The sequence below is a fragment of the Phyllostomus discolor genome (assembly GCF_004126475.2).
Source record: "Phyllostomus discolor isolate MPI-MPIP mPhyDis1 chromosome 15 unlocalized genomic scaffold, mPhyDis1.pri.v3 mPhyDis1_scaffold_37, whole genome shotgun sequence".
Taxonomy (NCBI): domain Eukaryota; kingdom Metazoa; phylum Chordata; class Mammalia; order Chiroptera; family Phyllostomidae; genus Phyllostomus; species Phyllostomus discolor.
In genome coordinates, this window is record NW_023397493.1 from 243,585 (window position 1) to 251,715 (window position 8,131).

General features: G+C 43.8%; 1 gene segment (V, D, J or C); it reads right to left on the reverse strand.

The window, feature by feature from the left end:
• Window positions 1-2,985: 2,985 nt before the first annotated feature.
• On the reverse strand, window positions 2,986-3,408 carry LOC118498634. The segment is given in 2 exon segments: window positions 2,986-3,239; window positions 3,326-3,408. Coding segments are annotated over 2 exon segments (267 nt in total).
• Window positions 3,409-8,131: the final 4,723 nt, after the last annotated feature.

The window sequence follows — 8,131 nt, forward strand, 5'->3', positions numbered from 1 at the left end:
TAAGTACATGTTGTAGCAATTCTAGCAGTGCAACCTTCAGCCCTAGGCATTATGTGGTCTAGGCATTAATGAGTGGAGAAAAAAACCCTGACACATTTTAGAGGGAAGGGTGTGCAATGACATGAACAGTTTTGTATCACAACTTGTGTGTGAATGCATGTAATTTTCAAAAATAAATGTTTGTGTGTTACTGTTTGTGACTGTGTGTGACTGTGTGTGTACATATCAAGTAGTAAGAGAACAGGAGGGATACTGGTCACTCTGATAGGAGATATGTTCACACTGTGCACATTTTGTAATCAACTGAAGTGTTCAATATGAAATTCCTTTATAATTACAACAAATTCATCTGTTTCTTTCTATTAGATCTTTTGTTTAACATGTACCCTGTATGACCATCATGATCAAGGATGGGGCCTGTTGAATATCAGGGGCAAGGAGTTAAGATCTCCTTGACTGTTCCTAGGATCCAACATGATCCCAATGTAAAACCACCCACAGTGAAGCTTTACACCTTTGCTTCCAGGAGTAAATCTTGAAGGAGATCAATGGTGTGCATCCCAGTCCTAAGAGTCCCACACCCCACTGTGGTTTTAGCACTGCTTCCTGCAGGAAAGGGGCTACTCCTAAGGATGGATGTGGGGGATCCTGTGTTGGAGCACTGAGCTGACAGCCCTTTCAGGGATCCATGTGGATCCCACAATGATGGGTGAGGTGCACCATTTCTGAGCCTGATCAGGCCTGTCAGCTGATGGAGTGTCCATGGGAACTGTAACTGGTACAGGGATGGGCAGACAGGGAGTCAGACACCATGTGCAGTAATGTTCACCTGAGACATGGGTACAGAGCTGCACACAGACAAATCACCAGCAGGTTGCCTGTGGAGCCCAGACTGATGAGTGAAGGGGTAAAAAGACACCGAGGAACGGCCTGTGTACTAAGATGTATCATCAGGCATATTATTCAGCAGCTGAGAAGTTAGTTGAAATTTAGGAAATGCTATAAAGGAACATTAAGTCTTTACTTTTCCATAACAGTCATGCCAGTACTAAGAGCATAAAACCACTTAGAAACACACATAATACTATGCATACATGAAGGCACACAACAAAAGAACACATAAAATCGCATGTTCAGGTAAACACACAGTAGCACTCGCCCACACACAGATGCACGTGTTAACTGGCACATGGACACACAGAGTAACAGATGTGCATGTGAATACCAGGACAGGAGGGACGGTCTATGTGAAGAGGAATTGCAGGCTAATTCAAGAATCCTTTTCCCATCCTCTCTCATCATCTGCTCACCACATGGGCCCCAGGCATCTATGTGCCCTGAGAAACTTCTGGATCCCAACCCCTTGGCTGCCCAGTCAGAATGGACTGTGATATCCTGGCTGGCACTGTGTTGTTCCATGTTCATGGTACACTAACCTATGGACATTCCCTTGGTGGTCATGGAGCACAGCTCAGGGAGAGCAGGATCCAGTATGTGTACCTGGATTCTGCTGTGAGGAAAGTTTGGGTATGCATTACCCCTCTTCCCATGCACCCCATTCTTGCAGCTGTGCTCTGGGCTTCACTAGTCCTGAGCCTGACTTGTGCAGCTGACTCCTGACTGGACACCTGGGGAAAAGGGGACACTTGATTAAGGGGCACCTCACCTTTCAGGCTTTTTACATGCATTATCTGAGACCCTGAGAAATTAGTATCTATCAATGAAATGGTCTCCAATCATATTGTGTCTAAGACACATTCTTGACCTTGGGGTCACACCCAGCTGACATACAGGGAAAGTCAGGCTTTTTAGTAGGGTTTGCTCACCCCAAGACCTTGTTCTCACTGACATTTTGGGTGGCCTTTCTGTGAGCTGTGGGAGGCTCAGAGATTAAATCACACATGAGCACACTTACCACACAACATGCAGTCACAAAAACATGTGCTAACAAATTAGCATGTGTGTGCACACATGGACACTCCCCCACACAACTTCAAGCAGCTCAGGAAGAAAGCCTGTCCCCAGATTCCTGAGGTGCAGCTGAGACCCAGATACTCAAGGAACCTTGGTGGCTGAAACTGAATTCTCAGGAACATCCAGATTCCTGCTGCTGGGACCAAAGGGTGTTCTCTTATATGACAAGACTCCACAGCTGTGATAAAGTTAGGGATGTGTGAGTTAGAGGTGTTGACATGGGGAGATTATTCAGAATTCTCCAGCTGGGACATAAATGGAATCATGTGTCCTTTTGGTAACAAAACCAAAGAACATCAGAGTAATGATACTTTGCTGAAACAAATTTTGAGGTGTGTTTCCACATCCACTCAGTAAATGTGGGGCAAGAGGGTAACATGTGTTATGGAGGACAGAGACCTGAGGGGTGAAGGCTCCGGGGGAAGATCGTGACTCTTATAGGTGTGAGGTGTGCCTGTCAGAATGAAAGAGACATGTGAGGGCATTGTGTGCCTGTCTGCGGACAGAGAGCCTGAGCTCAGCACACAGGGGCTTGGGCGGAGATGGGCCCCACTTTGTGGGAAATGTTTACAAATATGAAGAAGACAAGAACACTCAGGGTAGTGAAATGTCAAGGGAAAAAAAAAAAGGACACACAGGAACACGGTGAAGGAAAGGTCCCAGGCACAGGGTTGAATCTCATCTGCAAACACAGCATCACATCTTCCTCTGCTGTCTGTAGTGACAATGTGGAAAATGAGAGCTACATAGAAGGGAGAATTGTCCCTGGATTCAGCTGAGAGTTTTGAGAGGAAATCCCTGCTCCCAAGTGAAAGTCCCTTCCTTCCTCAACCAGGTAAGCATCAGCCCCTGTGTTTGTTCTCTGTGGTCCCTGGGACATGAGCATACACTACAGACAGCCCTCCTGTCGCCCCCAAAGAGCTTTGAGTCTGGTCTCAGTCTGACTTCCTCTTACTGTATCTCTCGCACAGTAATACCTGGTCATGCCCTCAGCTCTCAAGTTGTTCAGCCCCATGTAGTGTGTGCTCATGGACTTGTCTGCAGTTATAGTGACTCTGCCCTGGAACTTCTGTGTGTAGTGTCTGTCACCACTCTTAGGGTAAATAGACTACATCCACTCCAGGCCTTGTCCTGGGGTCTGTCACACTCAGTGCCTCCAGTATCTGCTGAAGGTTTACCAGAAGCCTTGCAGGAGACCTTCACTGAGGCCCCAGGCTTCTTCACCTCAGCCCCAGACTGCACCAGTTGCACCTGGGAGTGAACACCTGTGGAGAGGAGGCAGGAAGGGTTGAAAATGTCACTTGACTGTCCCTGGTACCCTCCTCACCCCAGGAGCAAAAGAGCCACTTACCTGTAGCCACTGTCACAAGGAAGAGGACTCTCCAGCTCCAGTCCATGGTGAGGGGCTGTGCAGTCAGGACTTCTTAAGGGGAGACTGTGGGTGTGGGTGATGCTCTCAGGGCACAGATAGGCACACATTTAACCTAGTCTACCTCTTCTCATCTGCATAGTCATTAGGGGAAATGCATCATTGATGATTATATGACTCCACTTGGAGAAGGTAGAGGGCACAGAGACCATGATCAGTGGGAGAGTCAGGACCCACGTCCTAATCAGTGTTATTGGATATGCATCCCATTGCAGGTCCCTTAGCTCAGTGCAGACATAGCTCCTCCCATTGAGGAACAAGTCCCCGCAGCACATGCTCCTACTTCAGAACACACCTTGAGTGACACAGACACCACCTGGATTATTCTAGCCTTGGTACTTGAATGACTTATTGCTGGGCCAGTGTGTCTCCCAAATTCTGCCCCTAGTAAGGTAATCAAACCATTCATACCCCCAACTCCTTACAATTCAGATGTAAAGAAGCCCTAGATATACTCGTATTGACTTGGTTCTCATGTCTTATTGAGTCAGTAAATGCTCTGATGGAATGGGATGTTTACAGTCACCTCATGCACAATTTAATTATAGGTGTTTTTGTTTGTTTGGTTGTTTGGTTGGTTGGTTGTTTTTTTGTTTGTTTGTTTGTTTGTTTTTTGAGACGAGAAAGTCCTAGGTTTTCAGAGGAAATTGCCCTATAGCTAGCTCTCTCTGCAACTGCTCCTGGGTCAACAATCCTGAGGTCATGGACCCCACACGCAACCTGCTAACCAGTCCATGGCCTGCAAGGTAGGGTCATGTCTGGGCTCAGAGGGCATGGTCCTCTCAGGGATGGATGTTGACTTCAGGGTTCTCCCTCAGGAACATCTTGTGCTTCAACATCTCTGGACACAGAGAACCATTTGTACTAAATCCCAGTGATTGTGTAGAGAGCCCCATATCCAGTGCTCTATGAATCACCAAAAGGTCTCTTTCCTGGAGATGCCAGATGCACTGAAACAGCCAACACCTCTGGGTCCCGAAGCTCTCTGGAGTTTTGGGGGCTTGTGATGCCTCACAGTTCCTCTGATTGCAGGTCCTATCTGCATATCCCTGCATGTGGCCCTAATCTCACTGCACATCTGCTCATTCTCTCTCTCTCTCTCTCTCTCTCTCTCTCTCTCTCACACACACACACACACACACACACACACACACAGAGTGGTTATTTTTAAGGTAATTAACTCCAGGTATCCCTTATCCCCTGTTCCTACCATATGGGCAGGGTCCACCCCCATGGATTTCAGGTCTGGGTGTGACTTTGTAAGTAGCTGAGTGTTGGGCTGCTCAGTGATAGACACACTGTCATTTTGTCCTTTCTGGATGTCCCATCCTGATGATTATCGTTCTTTCTATCAGCTGCTTTATGTACCTCAGACCCCAGCACCCCATGTGGAGATAGACTCACTGCTCAGAGACGCCCAGCAGCACCTTCCAGTTGTTAGAGTAACTACTGTCTCCCCATGAACCTGAGCCTCAATTTCAACCTCATGGGCATTCCCGGCCTGACCAAGGCATCAGAGGTGAGAACTCTCACACTATTGGTCATTACTCAGTTGTCTGTCAAAGGTGATCTTTTCTATGGGAAGTCATGGAAGAGCTGTGGTGATACTCCTCATGTGGACTCCATGTCCTACAAATCCATCAGCCTGGCAGGCACTGAGTTCTCACTTAGATCCAGAGAAAGGCAAGAGCATTTGTTTTGGTTTGCACTGTCTGGGGAATGTCACAGGTAACTTCTACCTAGGAGAGTACTGAGAAATCCCCCATTTCCACAAGACCATGCTTTTTGATTCATTGGAATGAAAGATTCTACATCTATCAGTTAAATCCATTTGATCTAGGTTGTTCAATGCCACGATATCTTTGTTGATATTTTATTTGGAAGATCTATCCATTGTTAACATTAAGGTGTCAAATCCCCTAGTATAAGTGTGTTGCTGTCAATGTCTTTCTTGAAATCCTCCAAGATTTGGGTGTACATTTGTTTATAATGTTTATGTATATTTGGGTCCCTTATATATTTAGGTCTTCCTGCATTGAGTGTATATTTGTTTTTAATGTTTATGTATTCTTGATGAATTATTCCTTTGAGTACTGTGAAGTGTCTTTCTGTGTTTCTTTTTGTGGCCTTTGTTTTGAAGTCTATTTTTTTTTTTGATGTAAGCATTGTTGTCCCAGCTTTATTTCCCCTGTCCATTGGTTTGGAATATTTTTTCCAGCCCTTCACTTTCAGTCTATGTAGGTCTTTTGTTCTGAGATGGATTTCTTGTATAAATTATATGTGTGGGTGATATCTTCTTATCTATTCATCTGTTCTATGTCTTTTGATTAGAGCTTTTTAAAAAAAGATTTTATTTATTTATGAGAGAGAGAGAGAGAGAGAGAGAGAGAGAGAGAGATCAATGTGCGGTTGCTGGGGTCATGGCCTGCGACCCAGGCATGTACCCTGACTGGGAATGGAACCTGTGACACTTTGGTTCACAGCCCGCGCTCAATCCACTGAGCTACGCCAGACAGGACATTGATTAGAGCTTTTACTCTATTTACATTTAAGGTCATTATTAAGATGTACTTAATCATCCCCCACCCCTTCATATCTGTGTTCTTCTCGTACTCTTTTTCTTCATCCTCTTAAAGCAGTCCCTTTAGTACCTCTTTCAAAGCTGGTTTGGAGGAGGTGTTTTATTTGAGCATCTCATTTTATTTCATTTCATTTCATTTCATTTTATTTTATTATTTTATTTTTGTCTAGGAAACTTCTTATTTGGGCTTCCATCTTAATTGAGAGTCTTGCTGGATGGAATCGTCTTGGTTTCAAGCCTCTGCTTTTCATTACTTGGAATATTCTTTGCCATTCCCATCTGGATTGGAGCCTTTCCATTGAGGATTCCTCTGCTAGCCTTATTGGGCCTCCCTTGTATGTTACTTACTATTTCTCTCTTGTTGTCTTTAAAATTCTTCTCTTGCTTTGAAGTTTGGTATTTTAATTAGGAAGTGTCTTCAAATGAGCCTCTTTTGATTCAACTGATAGGGGCCTCTGTGCTCTGTGAACTTGCATGGCATTTCCCCTCTCCCCAGGTTATGGACATTTTCCATCACTATTTTTTCAAACAGGTTTTCTATCCCTTGGTCCTTTCCTTCTCCTTGTGGTGTCCCTATAATTCGAATACTGTTGAGTTTCATGTTGTCTTGGAGTTTCCTTAAGTTTTCTTTATATTTTTTTAGTGTTTTTTTCATGAAGTTGCCTTACCAGGGTATTTCTTTCTATCCTGCCTTCAAGCTCACTAAATCAGTCCTCTACTTCATGCAGCCTTCTTGTAATTCCTTTTGATGCATTTTTTTTTTTATTTCAGATAATATATTTGTCACTTCTTCTTGGTTCTTGTTTATAGTTTCTATTTCATTTTCCATACAGCCATAGTTCCCACTCAGTTCCTTGTCATTGTCTGTGAGCTCCTTGAGCATCCATAGGGCCATTCATTTGAATTCTGTATTTAATAGTTTGCTTGCCTCCATTTCCTTTAGCCATTTTACTGGGGAATCTTTAATTTATTTCAATTGAGGGTTTTTTTCTTTGTCCCTAATAGTAGGTGAGTCTTTTGTTTGTTCCTGCAATTCCAGATGCTATGCTTTGCCAACTGTCTTTGTAAGATGAACTTCTGTTGCAGGGGTTCTGTGGGACTCAGTGGTGTTGCTGCTTTCATCTCCTTGTCTGGATGCTCCAGGGTTGCCCTTTCTTTTGTTTTTGTGGGATCTCATGTTCTAGTTGTGTCTTACCTGTTGGTGGCTCCTTTTTTTTGATGGTTTCTCGAAGTGAGCCTTGGAGTTCTTGAGGGTTTACTAGTATCCACATCTCTCACCTTGTCTTATGCATTTGTACAGTTGTTGCTTAACAAACCAGTATCACCAGACAACCAAACTTATGCTAAATAGGCTTCTTGATACAGAGACTGGAAAGTGGATGTTTACTTGTTAACAAATACATCATATACTTCATTTGAAACATGTCTCCTGGCAATAGTAATGCTTTTCAAATGAAAAAAAAAAAAAACTATTTGTAAAAGTAATGTAATGGTCAATGTTGGGGACCACTCTGTGTGGTTTCTGCAACTGTAGCCTCCAAGAGCAAGTCTTGAAAGAGATCAGTAAGCCTCACAGGAAAACCATGAAACAGTGGAGGGAGACATGACCTGACTCTAGCACAGAGGGTTCCTGTGGGACATCAGGCCTGGTAGATACATTATATCCATTGAAGCTTGCTTTGCTTTCTATAGCTCTACAGATATAAACTGGATGTTTAAGTTCAAGCATAAGGAGTAACTCCTTATCTCATGAAACATATCTTAAAGACCCTCTGGCATCAGCATGACTAACAGACCATGACCTATGACAAATCTTCATGTTCCTTCAATTGTTATCTATAGATAATACCTATTTTGTATGTCCATAACCCTTTGGCATTGATTGAGGACCTATGCATGTATGCTGTGTACACCTACACACACCATTCCCAATAAAAGCTGTTTGGGAGAAGGCCCCAGGACATTTCTCAGTAAAGGGAATCATCACTCCCTTTCCTGCTTGAACAATAATATTGTCTCCCAGCAGCTGCAGACGACTTGTTCTCATCTGCAGCTGCTGGGAGAGCTCAGTAGATGGAGATCACCCCACAGTTATAAATGTATCAATTAAATGCATGTCAATTACTTAATTTAATTGTCAGTAAAAC